Source organism: Lithobates pipiens, unplaced genomic scaffold, assembly GCF_037356315.1.
Source record: "Lithobates pipiens isolate NorthernLeopardFrog02 unplaced genomic scaffold, aLitPip1_a1.2 Scaffold_25, whole genome shotgun sequence".
NCBI classification, from domain to species: domain Eukaryota; kingdom Metazoa; phylum Chordata; class Amphibia; order Anura; family Ranidae; genus Lithobates; species Lithobates pipiens.
The window spans coordinates 12257112-12276761 of NW_027507787.1; the positions used below are offsets into that span (position 1 = coordinate 12257112).

A 19650-nucleotide genomic window follows, 5' to 3' on the forward strand; every position below is an offset into this window, starting at 1 on the left:
CAACTGCAACCAAGCGTTTGCGATAACGTGCAATGAGGCTTTTACAGCGTCCTGGAGGAATTTTGGCCCACTCATCTTTGCAGAATTGTCCTAATTCAGTTACATTAGAGGGTTTTCGAGCATGAACGGCCTTTTTAAGGTCATACCACAACATCTCAATAGGATTCAGGTCAGGACTTTGGCTAGGCCACTCCAAAGTCTTCATTTTGCTTTTCTTCAGCCATTCGGTGGTGGACTTGCTGGTGTGTTTAGGATCATTGTCCTGCTGCAGAACCCAAGTTCGTTTCAGCTTGAGTACACGAACAGATGGTCGGACATTCTCCTTCAGGATCTCTTGGTAGACAGCAGAATTCATAGTTCCTTTTATCACGGCAAGTCTTCCAGGTCCTGAAGCAGCAAAACAGCCCCAGACCATCACACTACCACCACCATATTTTACTGTTGGTATAATGTTCTTTTTATGAAATGCAGTGTTCTTTCTACGCCAGATATACTTGGACACACACCTTCCAAAGAGTTCCACTTTTGTCTCATCGGTCCACAGAATGTTGTCCCAAAAGTCTTGGGGATCATCAAGATGTGTTGTGGAGAAATTGAGACGAGCTTTGGTGTTCTTTTTGCTCAGCAGTGGTTTTCTCCTTGGAACTCTGCCATGCAGGCCATTTTTGCCCAGTCTTTTCCTGATGGTGGAGGCATGAACGCTGACCTTAACTGAGGCAAGTGAGGCCTGCAGTTCCTTGGACGTTGTTGTGGGGTCTTTTGTGACCTCTTGGATGAGTCGTCGCTGCGCTCTTGGGGTAATTTTGGGCCGCCAGCCACTCCTGGGAAGGTTCACCACTGTTCCATGTCTTCGCCATTTGTGGATAATGGCTCTCACTGTGGTTCGCTGGATTCCCAAAGCTTTGGAAATGGCTTTATAACCCTTTCCAGACTGATAGATCTCAATTACTTTCTTTCTCAATTGTCCCTGAATTTCTTTGGGTCTCGGCTTGATGTGTAGCTTTTAAGGATCTTCTGGTGGACCTTACTGTGTCAAGCAGCTCCTATTTAAGTGATGCCTTGATTGTGAACAGGTGTGGCAATAATCAGGCCTGGGTGTGGCTATAGAAATTATTATTAAACTATTGTTTAAATTGGTTTGATGTTCCGAAACACTTAAGTGTGACAAACATGCAAAGGAACAGGAAATGAGGAAGGGGGCAAACACTTTTTCACACCACTGTAGTCCCTTTGGGAGGATCTAGCAGGGTAGGCTGCATACCTATTGCCCTTTTTTGCCTAAGCGCTTTTGTTTTTATATATTGATAGGTGCGAGCAGGCAAATTAAATCTCTGCATTGTGCTGCGAGATTCTGTCTGTATTTTATAGAAAATAACAAAGACCAAAGTAGAAGACACCTATGGGCTCATACTGTTGGTCTCATTAGCATTGTGTATCTGAATGTGACATGCATTTTTCTTCTATTCTTGCAGTGAACATTAGAATTTTATCAATAAATCAGGACATGGAAGTTCAGAATACAAATGTAAGTATATATGATATTTCAAAATACTAATACATGTTCAGATTAGGAGCTTCATGATGTTGACATCAGAATGGGGAACAAATGTTGTCTCAAACGTTTGTGACCTTGGCATCATGTTCTAAAAATGAAATAAATTGTGCCATGTGTATACACTAGTGGCTTTCATAGGGTTTAGCCAAGCATGCAATATGTATACATAAATTGGTCCAATGCCATACCTGGTATTCAGATTTATTAATCTGCCTAATGTGGAGTGTGGAAAAGAATAGTTTTATGCACAGATACAAACTTTCTCAGATTTGCTAGCACTGTCCCAAATCATGGACCTCAGTTCTGATGATGTTGTGTCCATAACTATACCATGTCCCGGGATCATAGTCACACTTTTTTTGAGTTACTATTCATAATCAGTGACTCAATGAGACTTTCATTTAAGTCCTCAGAGGGCACAAGTTGGTGGCCCTCGCACAACTAGTGGTAGGGTTATGTGGGTACTATGGTACAGTGCCTTGAAAAAGTATTCATACACCTTTCCACATTTTGGCATGTTACAACCAAAAACATAAATGTATTTTATTGGGATTTTATGTAATAGACCAACACAAAGTGGCATATAATTGTGAAGTGGAGGGAACATTATAAATGGTTTTCAAAATATAATATCAACACATTTATTTAAATACAAATAAATATCTGAAAAGTGTGGCATGCATTTGTATTCAGCCCCCCCCCCCCCTCCCGAGTCAATACTTTGTAGAACCACCTTTCACTGCAATTACAGCTGAAAGTCTTTTAGGGGATGTCTCTACCAGCTTTGTACATATAGAGATTAAAAATTTCACACATTCTTCTTTGCTAAATAGCTCAAGCTCTGTAAGATCGGATGGAGAGCGTCTGTGAATAGCAATTTCCAAGTCTTGGCACGGACTCTCAATTGGATTTAAGTCTGGACTTTGACTGGCCCATTCTTACATATGAATATACTTTGATCTAAACCATTCCATTGTAGCTCTGGCTGTATGAAAATCCTTAATTCATCCAGTTAGAGCCACAGCGTCCTTGCAGAGCCAGCTGGCTCTGCAAGGACGCTGTGGCTCTAACTGGATGAATTAAGGATTTGTTCAATCTATTAGAGGACTTCGGTATATATCCTACTCATTGACAAGCCCTCCAGCTGCACAGTGTATTAGACCTAATCAGTGTGGAGTGTCTGCATTCCTAATCTCTGTTGGGACTAGGCTGGTGCACTACAATTTCCATCGTCTACAGGGAATCCCCCACCCTCCATATGGGCATTTTCAGCCCTATTTTTGAGACCTATTAAAGAACCTCATGCCTAGCCATTAGTTGGTGATTTCATGATCGGTCCGCTCTCCATTTCAAGAAGGTTTCCCTAATCGATTGCCGCGGTAGGGTTTTTGGCCAGAGTGATTCTTGTTGTAACCACTTGACGTTGAATATTGGCTCCCCTGAAGAAGCCTTTGTTGAGGAGAAACATGTTGGGACTCCATCTTACTAGCCAAATACAACCTCAATCGAATTGAATGTTTGAAAGCGGACACTCAATTTTGAATTATTAATGTGGTTTATTTGTAATCTTAAATACTTTTTCTGGATTTTAAAGAATTGTGTTTAATTAAAAAATAAAAAAAAATTCTATTTTTATTATAAGCTACACTATTCTCTTTCTTTTTTCTACCCTCAAACTGGGCTCTTTTTCAATTATAGGAGTTTAGCACCGTAATAATCCCATTTCGTCCTCTCTTATCTCTCTACCTTTGGAATGATATTAACGTGTTAAACATTACATTGGAGCCTTGGATTACGAGCATAATCTGTTCCAGGAGAATGCTTGCAATCCAAACCACTCATATATCAAAGCGAGTTTCCTCATAGAAGTCAATGTAAACTAAGATAATTCGTTCCACACTGACTTCTATTGCATGCAATACCGCATGTGGCCAGGGATGGGGGTGCCGGAGAGACATGGAAATACTCGCAGATGGCTCGGATGCACACGGAAGCCCTCGGTAAGGCTCGGAAACACTCAGGAACGGAGTATTTCTGAGTGTTTTCAAGTATTTCCAAATGGCTCCGGGTGTCACCAGGGCCCCCGCACCTCTGGCCAAATGCGGTACTGCACACCACAGAGGCTTGAATCCTGCTCGTTTTGCGAGACAACACTCACAAACCGAGCCAGGATTTTTTTTAAATAATTGCTTGTATTGCGAAACACTCGTTAACCGCGTTACTCGCAATCCGAGGTTTCACTGTATGTGAGATTTTGGTGATCGGGTTTACATCCATAATAAGTCATAAAAGTCATACACACAAAGCTTGAAAGGTCACAGTGTTCTCAGTCCGTAAAGCAAGCTGTGCATAGCAAGCTGTGCATTGGATAATTGTATTTACATATTTCAGCACAGATTGATATAGAAATATTTAACATGCACTTTATGTAATTCCTCAATACACAAAAAATAAGACAGTTCCCTGTACAAACCATCATTGTACAAATACCTGGGTGTGCTATAATCCTTCTGTACATAGAAAGACTGACAATGTCACCTCCATTATTAATATCATACAGAATAACAGATATGGGGAATTATACCCGGCATACAGGACAAGAGAAGTGGTACTGTGCAGAGTCCATACATACAGAATAAGAACAGATACTGAGAATTACACCCAGAATACAGGACAAGAGAAGTGGTACTGTGCAGAGTTCTTATATGCAGAATAAGAACAGATACTGAGAATTACACCCAGAATACAGGACAAGGGAAGTGGTACTGTGCAGAGTCCATATATACAGAATAAGAACAGATACTAAGAACTACGCTCAGGATACAGGACAAGAGAAGTAGTACTGTGCAGAGTCCATACATACAGAATAAATACCAATACTGAGAATTACAGCCTACAAAATAAAAGCTGATATCATTTCTATTATTATTTCAATAAGATTTTAGTATGTCAGATTAATGCTACATGCTGTCTGGCCAGAGCAGGGATTTTCCATTTCATAAGTGGAAATGATTCTGTGTCAGTGCAATATTTTTGTAAATTGACCATTGTGATGAAAAGAACCATATCAAATATAGTGCAAACATGCCCTGCGTATACTGTAGGTCAGTATTTTTATACATCATACACATGCACCACACCGCCTTGGTTAAAATAATGTGTGTTTTAACATTAGTGCGTGCAAGTGCTATACAGCCCATTCTCACATTTTTTCTGCCAGGAATATCATATGTTCATGCATCATTACAGCATGCAAGTACCCTTAGGCTGGGTTCACACCACAGCGATGCGGGAACGCCGCGAATCCGCGGCGTTTTCCCGCATCACATGACTCCCGCCGGCAGTTCACACTGCCCTATGCGAACGGCTGGGAGTGTCAATGAAATGTTAATGACACCCCCAGATCCGTCCGCATATCGCAGTGCGATCTGCAGACTCGCACAGGCATCGAATCGCATGGTGTGAACACTCATGCGATCCGATTCTGTTGCGGACCAAAAAAAGGGTCCCGTGCCAGTTTGCTGCGGGAGCGATGCAAATTCAGCCATACTATCTGTATGGCTGAACTCGCATCGCTACGGAGATCGGATGTGATTTGCGCTGCAGTGCGGTGCGAATCACATCCGGATCTCCCCCCGCAGCAGTGTGAACCCGGCCTTAAAGTGCAAGATAAAAACCAGCAATTAGATAAATAAATACATTAATAAATAATACAATGATTTCCTCCTTGTAGAGATCTAATCACTTCTCCTAACCTCTTGTATTAGATACATTTATTTATGGTGACTTTAGGAATCTCTAACATGTTTGTTTTTTCTTTATTCTCCTCTCTGGCAGTATTCACTTATTGAGCTCCAGGTAAGTGATTTAAAGTGATTTATAACTCATAAGTGCTGTCACTGGCAGAGTGTGTGCTTGGCTTCCATTTAGTTGTTCGTTTTATAACCCTTATGTTGCCCTTAAGGGTTGGTTCACAGCTGTGGGTGATGTGGGTGTTACGTGCCACATTTGCGTGTGCACAGCAGGCCATTCATTTATATGGGACGCTGTACCTGCGGGAAATGTCCCCAACCCTTTTTTTCAAAACACGACACACAGAAGTGCTTGCTGCTGTGGCACCGTGAGGTTTCATGTGCTTGAAAACACACCGCACTCTGATGCTTAAGGTTGCCGTTATAAATGAATGCCAACCCCTGCGCATCTGCTAAAGAGCAGCGCATATTGCCTGTGGGTCGGGAACCGCGTGCGTTCAGCATGTGTTCCCTGATCCACATATATGTGAACCTAGCCTAAAGATTTACTACTTACTACTTACTACTACTACTTTTGTTTATTTTTAGTGGAAAAAAATGGTGGCAGCCATGATTTCCCAGTTAAAGCGGAACTAAACCCATCAATTTAACAGTTTAAAAAACTTTATATTCCCAGCATACTCGGAATGCTAACTGTCACTTATGACTGTGTCCTCAACCAAACTGTCAAACCACATGGCAGTTGCAAATCAAATAGAGGCCAAGGTGGCAGCTTCCTTAAATGAAAAGGATAGGAGGGTTTAGTTTCACTTTAAAGCCTACAGTAAATATTCTTAAAATAATAAAAAATATCAGCCCACCCTTTTTTCCCTCATCCTCCATTCATAGAAGCTGTACTATAGCTTCCGCCAATGAAAACTTCTTTATGAATAGAGGATGGCTTCTTCCATTTTGGAAAAGGAATTCTAAAGAAATCAACCTCTGGTAGGATATACAGTAGCTACAGATTTGTGATTTTGACTTTAGAACTGTTTTTATTTCTATTTAAAGAGATATGTAGATTTGTTAATTTACTCTCTGTAACATGTATACAATGAATGTACAGTAAATACTTATTGTAGTTTATATAACCAAGTTCCTCATTAAATGACTGTTAAATATGAGGTTTTATTTTATTTCTGTCCAGGATCCACAGGGGAACCGTCTTGCTCAGTGGAGAGAAGTTTCTCCTAATAATGGCATAGCAGAGACATCCTTCCAGTTGGCTGAGGAACCTAACATGGGGAAATACAAAATAAAGGCTAATAATGTTTTAAAGGAGTTTGAAGTGCAGGAATACGGTAAGAGGCCAAGATGTTATACTGATATTTACCTAAAAGTGAGATGCCATAGAGCAGTGGATTACAAACTGTGGCCTACAGGCCTTCATTCACCCCTTTGGGGCACTTTTTCTCTCACTGATACGAGGCACTATTTCTCTCACTGAAACCAACAACGAGACACCATTTCTTTTGCTAACACCAACAGTGGGTCAATATTCCGTCTACTGACATCAAAGTTGGGGTACCACTGAACCCTGCTGATACTAACAATGGGGTAACATTACTTGCACTGATAACAACAATGGAGCAACATTACTTGCACTGATAACAACAATGGAGCAACATTCCTTCCACTGATACTAACAATGAGATACCATTACTTGCACTGATACCAACAACATGGCACCATTGCTCCCACTGATACTAACATTGGGAAACTATTACTCCCACTGATACTAATGTAGCACTGACCCCCGAAGGAGCTGCTGGTTTTATTGGGCTTACTGTTACCTTCTTGACCTTGTCTGTGTCTGGGGGTTTCCCATGGTAGATGGCCCAAAGAATTGCAGAAACTGACACTGGATCTTTTGGGTTATTTATTTAAAAGATAACACAATTTCTTAATTAAGGGTAGAGGGTCAGGAAGAAAGTTCAGGTACTTTTGGAACTGCAAAAGTAGGAAGTCTCTCGCAATAGAAATCCTGAGAATAGGGAAGAGCCGAACACCCCCCGGTTCGGTTCGCACCAGAACTTTCAAATAGACCAAAAATTTGTGCGAACTTTAGAACCCCATTGAAGTCTATGGGACTCGAACGTTCAAAATAAAAAGTGCTAATTTTAACGGCTAATATGCAAGATATTGTCCAAAAAAGGGTTTGGGGACCCGGCTCCTGCCCCAGGGGACATGGGTCAATGCCAAAATTGTTTTTAAAAACAGATGTTTTTTCGGGAGCACTGATTTTAATGACGATTAAAGTGAAAAAAAAGTGAAATATTCCTTTAAATATCGTGCCTGGGGGATGCCTATAGTATGCCTGTGAAGTGGCACGTGTTTCCCGTGTTTAGAACAGTCCCTGCACAAATTGACATTTAACGGAAAAAAGTCATTTAAAATTACTTGCGGTTTTAATGTAATATCTGGTTCCGGTAATATGGATGAAAATCAATGAGAAAAATGGCATGGGTAGCCCCTCTGCCCATTACCAGCCCTTTTGGGTCTTGTACGGATATTAAGGGGAACCCCGTACCCATATTAAAAAAAGGAAAGGTGTGGGGCCTCCAGGCCCTATATACTCAGAACAGTAGTATACAGGCGGTGAAACAAGACAGGGACTGTGTAGGATTGTTGTGTTAAGTAGAATCTGTTTGTAATTTTGAACTGGTACATTTTTAAAGTGTAGCTCCAGTCAAAAAAAATAAATTTTTAAGCTTTTTAGAAAACATAGGGAAGGGTTATCACCCCTGTATAATTTTTTTGCCATCCATCTTTTTTCATCTCACTTCCTGTTGTCTCCTTCCGTTTGCAAGTAGGAGACGTTTGTAAGTTGGATGTTTGAAAGTAGGGGCCTGCTCTATATGCTCTGCAGAAATGTCTGCCTAAGGTGTTGGTGTTGCCACAACACTGTAAGCCCTCAAAGTGACTCCTGGTGGGCGCCCTGCTGTGAACGATTATATCAAGAATTGTAATTACATGCCATTGTTGAACAGTGGTATTTTTGAAAATTGTGCCTTTGGTGGTTGTGGTGGTGGTGCTGGTGCAGGTGCTGGTGCCACAACATAAGTCCTCACAGTTACTCTCGGTGAGTGCAGGAACGGGCCCTGCTGTGAAATATTATATCAAGAATTGTAATTACATGCTACTGTTAAACAGAGGCTTAAAAATTGGGCCTTAGGCACTGCTTGGTGGAGCCATGACACTGCAACCTCTCCCAGATACTCCAGTTGGAGTGCAGGAATGAGCCCCACTCCTAAGCATTGCATCAAAAATTGTAATTACATGCCCCTTTTAAAAAGGGGCTGAAAAATTGGGTTGGTGGCATCACCCAGAACCAAAAATGTTCTTCCAAGATATCAGTGGAATCATTGAGGAGGAAGAAGATAGTCAGTCAACATAACAGGACAGCCACTCAGCATCAGCATAGGCAGTCTTGAAGGGATGTGACATTTCCAAAAAAATTATTCGGTTACATCAGCTTCTGGTGCTTAGTAGCTAGTGGGGATCTAAGACTGATTCATCTTTATGAAGGTCAATCAATCAACCGAGTCGGTGGACAAGCGCACCCTGTGATCAATTACAAAGCCACCAGCAGCACTAAAGTTGCGTTCCGAAAGAACGCTGGATGCAGCACAGGCCAGTAGCTCAATTGCATACTGTGCAAGCTCTAGGCCAGTGATCTATCCTCAAGGCCCAGTAAGCCCAAAGATTTTCGGTGGGAAAGGTGTCCAAGTCTGACCTTGCCCCTAGGTATTCCTGCACCATGTAAATCAGACGCTGGCGATGGTTGATGGAACCGATCATACCTTGGGGCTGCGGACTAAAAAATTGTCTGAACGCATCGGTCAGATGGCCACCTTCTCCACCGCTCCTCCTGTGACTGACCGAAGCATCAGCAACACGTTGTCCAGGGCCAGGAGTTTGGAACCTCCCAGTCTCTGGGAACGCGTTGCACAGACCTTTCTGCAAGGCCTCCCGGAGATGTCTCATCCTCTGCTCCCTCTGCGATGGCAAGATAAGGTCTGCAACCTTACCCTTGTACCGGGGATCAAGAAGAGTGGCCAGCCAGTAATGGTCCCTCTCCTTGATCCGAAGAATACGAGGATCCTTCCGCAGGCTTTGCAGGATCAGGGAGGCCATGCAGCTTAGGTTAGCTGAGGCATTCGGTCCGGAATCCTCTGTGTCACTAAGGACAACATGATTCGCGGAACTTTTGGAATAACGCGCAGAGCCAGCACCCTGCACAGGCGGAGCTCTGTGGTGTCATTCAGTCGGTGTGCTGCCCCTAAGCTGGCCCCTGGAGGGCATCCTGCCTCATTGAAGATGTGCCTCCTCCCCCTCCTCCTCTCTCCTATCAGGCACCCACGTGGAATCAGTAACCTCATCATTCCCTCCCTCTTCATCACTGGAGCAAACCTGGCAGTATGCTGCAGCTGGTGGAACATGACTGCCATATTGCTGTAGTTCTTGAGCATCCCCTCTCTCAGCGCTCACACTACTGCCTTCCTCTAGCTGGGTATTATCATCAGAGCCTTCAAAACGCTGGGGATCCTCATGAATCATGTACCCAACACTGTTCTCAAACAGTTCGGGGGACTCCTCAGGAGGACATGGTGGGTCTAGGGAAGGAGTGACTGATGATGACATTGAGACGAGGGAAGAGGATGCGTTGGCAGCTGCTTTGCTAGTACCCTGAGCCTGGGTGAGAGAGGATGAGGAGGATGAAGAGGGCTTGGTCATCCACTCTACCAAGTCTTCGGCATGATGCGGCTCAACACATCCAGCTGGTGAAAATAAGGACAAGCGTGTCCCGTGGCCACATGCTGATGACGATGCACCGCGTCCACGACCAGAACTGTTGTCTCTAGACACAGAGCCTGCTTGCCCTCTTTTATTGGCTCATGACTGTCTGCCTCTCCTTGTTGGCCTTCCAGACATAGTAATGGCCTGCAGGGAGATGGGAAAACCAGCAATTGGGTAGTGTATATTGTGCTGGAGGCACACAACACCCACTAACTCCTGCAGATGCCTGTATGATAGAACACCAGTAATAAAGGGTAGATACAGGTGTATACTGTGCTGGAGGTACACAACACCCACTAACTCCTGCAGATGCTTTTATTATAGAACACCAGCAATAAAGGGTAGATATAGGCGTATACTGTGCTGTGCTGGAGGCACACAACACCCACTAACTCCTGCAGATGCCTTTATTATAGAACACCAGCAATAAAGGGTAGATATAGGTGTATACTGTGCTGTTCTGGAGGCACACAACACCCACTAACTCCTGCAGATGGCTGTATTAGAGAACAACAGCAATAAGGGTAGATACAGGTGTATATTGTGCTGTGCTGGAGGTACACAACACCCACTAACTCCTGCAGATGCCTTTATTATAGAACACCAGCAATAAAGGGTAGATATAGGTGTATACTGTGCTGGAGGCACACAACACCCACTAACTACTGCAGATGGCTGTATTTGAGAACAACAGCAATAAAGGGTAGATACAGATGTATATTGTGCTGTGCTGGAGGCACACAACACCCACTAACTCCTGCAGATGCCTTTATTATAGAACACCAGCAATAAAGGGTAGATATAGGTTTATACTGTGCTGTGTTGGAGGCACACAACACCCACTAACTACTGCAGATGGCTGTTTTTGAGAACAATAGCAATAAAGGGTAGATGCAGGTGTATACTGTGCTGGAGGCACACAACACCCACTAACTCCTGCAGATGCCTTTATTATAGAACACCAGCAATAAAAGGTAGATATAGGTGTATACTGTGCTGTGCTGGAGGCATCCCCACATCCCTACTAGAAAATTCCCGTTTCACAACTGGATTCTCACAACCACCGGATAGACCTCCTCTCACTAGGCCTAGCAGCCGGTAAGGTGTCAAGTAAAGAAAAGTCTCTGCCACAGACTTGCATATAGAACACTTGTGAAAAGTCTCTGCCACAGACTTGAATGTAACTAAGGGACATAGGTCAATTTAAAGAACTATCATATGGTACCAGTATCTCGTAGCCGGTCCGGCGATACTGTATGAGTATAGATCCATTTAGTGTCCTGCGACTGATCTTCCAGGCTCCTTCAGAGGAACCAGCCTTGTGCATGGCCTCCTCTCGAAGAATCCTCCCCTGGATGCTTCTCCAGTTGCTGGGCCTTGCCTCAGATGAGACGGCACCGAACCACCTTTGAATCCTCAGTAGTCATTCCGGCCTGTCCCTGCAGTTGCTTCTCCTCTGGCTATCCAGCCCCAAGGCTTGGAATTGCATTGATCCGCACCCCAGGCCAGGAGGGCCATGGGGGCTGGTCAGGAGGACCAGGACCAAACAGTCAGAAAGACCTTCTGGACCGGAACCCAGAAGCACGTGATGTCAGTACCTTAAATACCACCTCCCAGAATGCACAGCAGGATGACACTCCCACTGGGCTGGTTCCGAGAAAGAATGGCACTCAATATGCCCAGCTAAATCGCATGCTCACATTTTCCAGCGGTGACAGCGACACCTGCGGCCAAGAAGAACCCAGTGCAATCCAGCTAGACTGGTACTAAAACCATAATTTAGCATAATTAGCCCTAAAACCTAACTGTGGTTTTAGGAATATTAATTTGCAAAAACCTATAGCACATGCTTGTCAGGAGCCGGCACTACATACTACCCCCTCCCATTTAGACGATGTCCTCATTGTCTGGGAAAGAAAAGAAAAAACATTTTTAGTACTAGAAAAATTAAGTACCTGAATTTTAAGGTAGGAATGGGAAATGGAAAGGAAAAAACAAAAGAAACATTGAACAATGTAATACACTCAACGGTTGACACAAACAGGTTACATATTACACAACCCAATTCCTGACTATCTACACCACCCACTCTCCGATAGCTTGATAGATGCTCTTGGTGACTCCTGGAAAAGAACACACAAAAAAAACAACAAAACACACACTATTTCTATGTTTCTAGAAGGCAGAGTCTCATTCCCATAGACAATGAGTCTCTCTCTTCTTAACTGAAAATTTACAGGCTAGCGAGCAAGAGACCAAATGTTTTGTGCAGACCCACACCACCTTGTGGTAAGAGTCATGAAGTGCAAGTCCTTTTTTTTTTTTTTAGAACAAGTGCTGTGACCTGTGGAAGACCTTGACACGGAGCTTCTTTAGAAACCTAACTCTAAATAGCTACCCCACAGTCCTTGTATTTCAAAAGAAGGAAAAAAAAAACTCTTTTGAGTCAAAAGAAACACAGTTCTGATAGTTCTTCTACCAATAGAACCTTGGGTCTGGCAAAGTCAGTGTTTTCCCCTGAGCATCCACTGTAGTAATAAAGTAAACCACATTGTCTTTTCCCAGCCAGCAAATCACAACTTTGAGTAAATATGCCTCCCATAGCTCCAATGCTGGAGGCAGCCGGTGAAACGCTCATACATATCAGGGGAACATACTTTCTTTCAGAAAGGTTTTGTGGTTGAACTTGATGGACATGTGTCTTTTTTCAACCTGTCTAACTATGTAACTATGTAACCTTGAGGTAGTCCCAAACATCATTTGCATACCAGTCCTCATTATTTTCCTCAATCTCCTCCATAATCTCCTTAGGCACGTAAGGGAACTCCAGTCCATACTCTGTTGCCACCCGCTTATTCAGCAACCACTGGGGCCATGCGAGCCTGGGCAGAGCTCGAGCACTTCCATCCCCGGGAGGCACACAGGCATTTGGTGCTTTACGCACCATTGCAAAAGTAATTTTCTTTGGTTCCGATCAACTGACAGGTTTTGGAAATGTTAAGTCTCTAGTAGTGGTAATAGGGGTTCCCGCCCGAGGCGATACACTCCCTGAATTAAGGGCCAGCCAGCTGGAGACATTGCAAGTTGCGGCCACATCATCCGCGTTTGCCCACAATATCTCCTGGGACATGGTCTCAAACAGGTCATCATCCCCTGCATCGGAGAGGGAATCTATCTCCGAATCCCGCAACTCCTCTGCTGGTAAATAATTTTGTACAGTCCTGCTTAACACAATCGCCCCAGATCTCTCACCTGTAACTGTGGCAGACTTCTCGGCAACAATCTCCTTCCTCCGATCCGGGTAGACTTTTGGGATGGTCCTCCACTGCGGCCGGAGACCTTGACATAGCCCACTCTTTGTAGCGGACACGGTTGTGGTGGTGGATAAGGTTGTGTCCATGACATCCGGAGTAGCTCCTCCGGCAACAGTAATGAAAGCATCTCCCTCCGGGACACTGGCAGCAGCAGGGAACATAGAGGTTGTAGGCCTTGTGACGAACGCTGGTGTCAGATCCCCGCCCTCCTCGCTAACTGGCGACAAAGGACCGGCCAACCTCACACCCCGCTGTCACTTACGTAACAATGCCACACTCAGCTGCACCCAGCACAAAGATTTTCCAGCTTGCGGGACCACAATCTAGGTGCAGGCAGCCTGAGAGCGATTGTTACTGGGCTAATTACACAATTAACCCTTTAACTGCCACCACCCCCGTTTAAAAGACAGAGCCGGGGGGACTCGTAATTTTAGCAATACCAATTATAAGTTTAGAATAAGCGCCTGCAACACACACTGCCACCACAGACAGGTCTGCTCAGTGCCTTACTCTACCACAGTAGCGCCCTTTTAAGAGATAGGTTCGTTTATAGTTTGCATCAAGAGCTTTAAAGACAAGGTTAACACTTTTCAACATAAGGATTTATTATGAAAAGGTCAAGGTTGGTGCGAATAAAACATTTACAGAAAAAGGATGTTTCAAAAAATAAAGACAATATACAGCCACAAAGAAATAAGGTAGAATTGGGAAGGAAGTATACTTGCAGTTAATGTCCAAGGGTTGATCAGAGTTCAATCGATAAGCAAAGGTAATCGGTTCTCAAACTTGGCAGATCTTCCTGCTTGGATGGTAAAAGGAGAACTGACCATTGCCTTGGCCTCTCCTCTTTTCTGTCAAATCAAAAGGGGTGTTGACAGCGACCAGTGACCAATCGTCTGGTCATCTTGTTTAGGGGTTGGTTGCTGGGAGGTGTCTACACTCATGACCCTGTCCCAGGTACACTTTGTTATACATATTCATATCTCTGCCTCTCTATTGTTTATAGACTGCAGATATCCATTTTAGTGATCAGCATGATATTTGCTTCAAAACAAGTCCACACATGACAGGTTTCCCATTTCAGGGTTACCTAGGAGGAGTAAGGGGTCCCAGTGGCTTCCCATATGACCTGACATAGGGGTGTTTGGACTTGAAATGTTAGAAATTATCCGAGGAAACCAAATATATCCATATTATGGCTGTGCTATGATGGCTTTGAAAGTTATAAAAAATGTTGAAGTTTCAAAAAATTTACTAATCTTTCTGCAGTCTTTGGTTGGAAGTATTTACGACGGGTATCTGTTTGTTCTCTGAATGGAGAAAGTGACAGTTTTACGACAGGCCGCAATATCTTGCCAGGCAACTTGAGCCTTGTTTATTGTCCTATCCTGGCTCTGTTTTCTCTGCTAAGATAACCTTTCTTTCCCTTTGAAGATGTTACAAGCTTTGGAATTCCTAAGACAGGGAGGGGGGGTTTCAGATTATTCTAAGGTCAGCCAAACTGTCATGGCTGCGTTCCACACAAAATGGCAACTAGTTATAATATATCCTGGCTCAGACGTGATATCGTTACACCTCCCTCCTTAGGTGGTTGCATGGGAGGGAACTACAATTTCCCTCCTGACGCAACCGACTCTTGCAGGCTCGGCTTGTCACGACAGCCCATCAGCATTGCCATGGGTTCTGCCTTTCTTATGCTGGATGGTGAAATCGTATTGCTGAAGAATTAAGCTCCACCGAAGTAGTTTGCCATTCTCCCCAGCCACACGATTTAGCCAGCTCAAGGGATTGTGATCTGTGATCACAGTGAAGTGCCATCCATAAAGGTACGTTTGTAACTTCTGGAGAGCCCACACGATCGCAAGACACTCCTTTTCAATCGTGGCATATGCTACTTCCCTGGGAAGCAGCTTTCGGCTCAGGTAGAGGATGGGATGCTCCTCTCCGGCATCATCCACCTGGCTCAGGACTGCACCCAATCCATAGGCAGAGGCATCAGTCTGCACTAGGAAACGGCGGGTAAAGTCTGGAGCCTGTAGCACAGGGGCGCGGGCCAGCGCCTCCTTCAAGGCCTGAAATGCCTGCTCACATTCTGGTGTCCAAGACACCACCTTGGGCAGTTTCTTTTTGGTTAGGTCAGTCAGAGGTTTAGCCAGGCTACTATAGTTACATACAAACTTCCTATAATAGCCAGCGGTCCCCAAGAAAGACATAACCTGCTTTTTGGTTTGGGGGGTAGGCCATGCCAGGATGGCATCAACCTTCCCTGTCTCGGGTTTCAGGGTGCCTCCTCCTACCCGGTGTCCCAAGTACTGCACATCGGTCATGGCAATCTGACACTTACTGGGTTTGACGGTCAGATTGGCAGCTGTCAGTTGGTCCAGGACCTGTGACAGGTGCACCAGGTGTTCTTCCCAGGTAGGGCTGAATACAGCGATGTCATCCAGGTAGGCTACTGCAAAGGTTTCCAGCCCCTCCAGTAAGTCATTCATGACTCTCTGGAAGGTAGCTGGGGCGTTCTTCATCCCAAACGGCATGACGGTAAATTCGAACAAGCCGAATGGGGTGATAAAAGCCGACTTTTCTCGAGCCTCAGGGGCCAAAGGAATTTGCCAGTACCCCCTGCTCAGATCCATGATTGTGATATAGTGGGCAGCCGCCAGCCTATCTAGCAACTCATCAATCCGGGGCATGGGGTAGGCATCTGCAGTGGTGATGGCATTCAGTTTCCGGTAATCCACACAGAACCTGGTCGTCTGGTCCTTTTTGGGGACCAAGACTACTGGGGACGCCCAGGCACTGTGGGACTTTTGAATCACCCCCAGCTGTAGCATTTCCTCCACCTCCCTTTTCATGTCAGCCAGCACCTCCAGGGAGACGCGATAGGCTGACTGTTTAATGGGAGGATGTGCCCCAGTGTCCACCTGGTGGACAGCGAGATGCGTCCTCCCAGGTTTTCCCGTAAACCTGCTACCATGCACTGCAAGCACTTGCTTCAGTCCAGGTACCTGGTTGGGGGTAAGATTGGAGTTTATCAGGAGTTCTGAGTTTACCTCCCTGGTGTCAGCTAGCAGGTCTAGAAGTGGATCAGCCTCCTCAGGCTCTGGCCTGCTGCAGACTGGCATGACATAGGCCGTGCGTTCATGATGGGCTTTGATCATGTTCACATGAATGGCCTTCTGCCGTCTACTCCCTTCTCCCAACCTGACCAAGTAGGTGACATCATTCAGACGCTGGGTGATGGTGTACGGGCCTTCCCATGCTGCTTGGAGTTTGTTCTGCCGCAGGGGAAGCAGAACATACACCTTCTGACCAATGTCATAGGTCCGCTCCCTAGCATTACGGTCATACCACTCTTTCTGCCTGGTCTGGGCCTGGGTCATATTTTCCCACACAATTTCCACCAGCGTCTCCATTTTATCCCTGAATTTTAGGACGTAATCCACAACAGAGACCTCTGGGTCGGCAATCTTGCCCTCCCAGGTTTCACGGATTAGGTCCAGGGGCCCTCTTACCCTCCTTCCATACAGAAGTTCAAATGGCGAAAAGCCTGTGGACTCCTGAGGCACCTCTCTGTAAGCAAACAGAAGATGAGGCAGATACCGTTCCCAGTCCTTGCCCTGGGAGTGCACAAAGGTTAGCAACATTTGTTTCAAGGTGCCATTGAAGCGCTCGCACAAGCCGTTTGTTTGTGGGTGATAAGGACTGGCCATGATATGCGTCATCTGTATTTGCTGACAGAGAGCTTTCATCAAGTCAGACACAAACGGAGGGCCTTGATCGCTAATGAGCTCGGCTGGGAATCCCACTCTTGTGAAGATTCCAAGCAGAGCATCAGCGACCTTGTCTGTCCGGAGGCAGGAGAGAGCCACCGCCTCTGGATAACGCGTGGCATAGTCGACAACTGTAAGGCCGCGTACACACGGGCGGACTGTTCGCCCAACCTTGTCCGCTGAACAGTGTTTGGGCGGACAGTCCGCTCGTGTGTGGGGCTTCAGCGGACAGTTTCAGCGGACAGTTGGACGGACAAGGTCTTACGGAAATTCCGAAAAACTGTCCGCTGAAACAAGGTTTCAGCGGACTGTTCGCTCGTGTGTAGGCTTGTTCGGCCAACTAAGTCTCGCGCATGCTCAGAAAGGATTTTCACGCCGAAAGCTATAATGCAGTGTATAGGACGTCGTATTTTTCGTCCCGTCGTACGTGCCGTTCACGTCATCGCGCACGGTTTCAGCAAACTGTTCGTCCATCGTGTGTGGCCATGTCTGTCCATGCTAAGTTTGAGCGGACTGTTTGCCGAAACTGTTGGACGGACAAAGTTGGGCGAACAGTCCGCGCGTGTGTACGCGGCCTAAGGATATAACGTTTGCCTGAACTGCTAGGGATGGCCAAAGGCCCAACGATATCAACTGCCACCCTCTTAAAAGGTTCATCAATCACAGGCAAAGGTTTTAGTGGAGCCCTGTGGACATCCCCTACCTTGCCAACTCGCTGGCAGGTAACACAGGACCGACAGTAGTCAGCTATGTCAGCAAGCATCCTGGGCCAATAAAAGTTATGTACCAACCGCCCTCGGGTCTTAGTGATCCCCAAGTGCCCTGCAAGGGGAATCTCATGGGCCACTTTTAGCAGCGGTCCCCTAAATTGACTGGGTACCACCAGCTGTCTGTCACCTAGGTCAGCCTCATTCCCCTCTGCAGGCAAATTTTCTCTATACAGTTTCCCTTTGTCCCAGTAGACCTTTTGTTTGTCATTCTCTGCAGGGGGGCGATCAGCTAGACTTCTGAACTGTGCTAGTGTTTGGTCTGTCTGCAGTGCTGTTTCAAAGGCAGGACCACAACTCTCAGCCAGCAGTCCTGTGGCAAACAAGGACGGCTGCTGAGGCTCAACAGAGGTGGAGTCCACTGGGTCAGAACAGGGAGAGGGCCCCGAGACCTCCTCCTGCTGTTCTGCGATCAGTGCCTGCACCTCGGCTGCCTTTGCAGCACTGCGAGTGACCACCAATACTGGCAATGCATCATCATCATCATCATCATCAAAAGAATCGGCTTTCAAGCCTTTAGTCCACTGCCGGAATGTGGTGCGTAAGCGACTTACCACATCTAGGTATGAGTCCCCAGGCCCCTTTTGCAAGGACCTAAAACGCTTCCGGTACACTTCCGGGGTTAGCTGAAACTTTTGGATGATTGCAGCCTTTAGGGCCTCATAATCACCGCCTTGCTCTTCTGACAGTTCAACATAAGCATCCAGGGCCTTGCCTCGTAGCCCTGGCGTCAGGTACCGGGCCCATTGTGCTGGGGGCAGATGGTACTGACGGCAAGTTTTTTCAAACGACAGTAGATACACGTCAATGTCACTGTCCTTTTCCATAACTGGAAATTTGGCTGCCGGGGTCACTGGCAGAGAGTCATCCCTGTGCTCTAGGGATCCGAGGTCCGAGAGTCTGTCGCTGCTGCTGGAGCCTAGCCATCTCCAGTTCGTGCCGACGATCAGCCTCCCTCTCAGCCTGGCGTTCTTCTCGCTCAGCCCTGCGTTCCGCAGCCTCTCTCTCAGCCGCAGCTTGGCGCTCGAGAAACTGCAGGTACACCACAGGATCCGTCTCCCTGAGGTGTTGTAGTGTTTCCTGCATTTGAGGACAGTCTATTCTGGTTCCAGGCAATCTGATGCTGGCCTGCTCCGGCGATGGCTTGGAGGTAACAATCCGTGGTAGTCCAGTGTCAGTCTCTGCATGCCCATCTGGTGAGGCCGCCTCTGAACCACTGGGCTCTGGAGTAGCGGAAACCCTTTCTGGTCCAGTTTCCCCCAGGTTCTGGTCTGCACGGATATCAAACTCATGTAGGGCATGTATCAAGCCATCACGGTTTTTGCCACCGACATCAATTCCTCTTTCTGTGCACTCAGCAGTCAGATCATTTTTGTTCATCTTTTTATATGCTGATAACCCAGACATGTTGCAAGCAGAAAAGATAGAACAGAAAGCAGAGATAGGAAGAAGGTGTAGAAAGGAGCTGTTGCTGTATATCTCTTTTTAAAAAAAGTAAACAAAAAAAATAATGTGCACCAGCTTGTCTCTAAGGACTGTTTCCACAAAGGTTACAATCCTTCAGTGCAGAGCTAATTCCTAACAATGCACTGAATGCTCTTAATGCGAAACTATCCCGCTACGCTGCCAGCCAATATGTGACGAACGCTG

At 45.8% G+C, this 19650-nt stretch overlaps 1 protein-coding gene across 1 annotated transcript in view; it reads left to right on the forward strand.

The window, feature by feature from the left end:
- Positions 1–19650, forward strand: part of LOC143930040 (alpha-2-macroglobulin-like protein 1) — a 310325-nt gene that overhangs the window by 31036 nt on the left and 259639 nt on the right. Inside the window, exons 5-7 of the mRNA XM_077453939.1 lie at positions 1473–1525; positions 5393–5413; positions 6494–6647. Of these exons, the coding sequence (XP_077310065.1) occupies positions 1473–1525; positions 5393–5413; positions 6494–6647 (228 nt within the window). The remainder of the gene's footprint in view (positions 1–1472; positions 1526–5392; positions 5414–6493; positions 6648–19650) is intronic.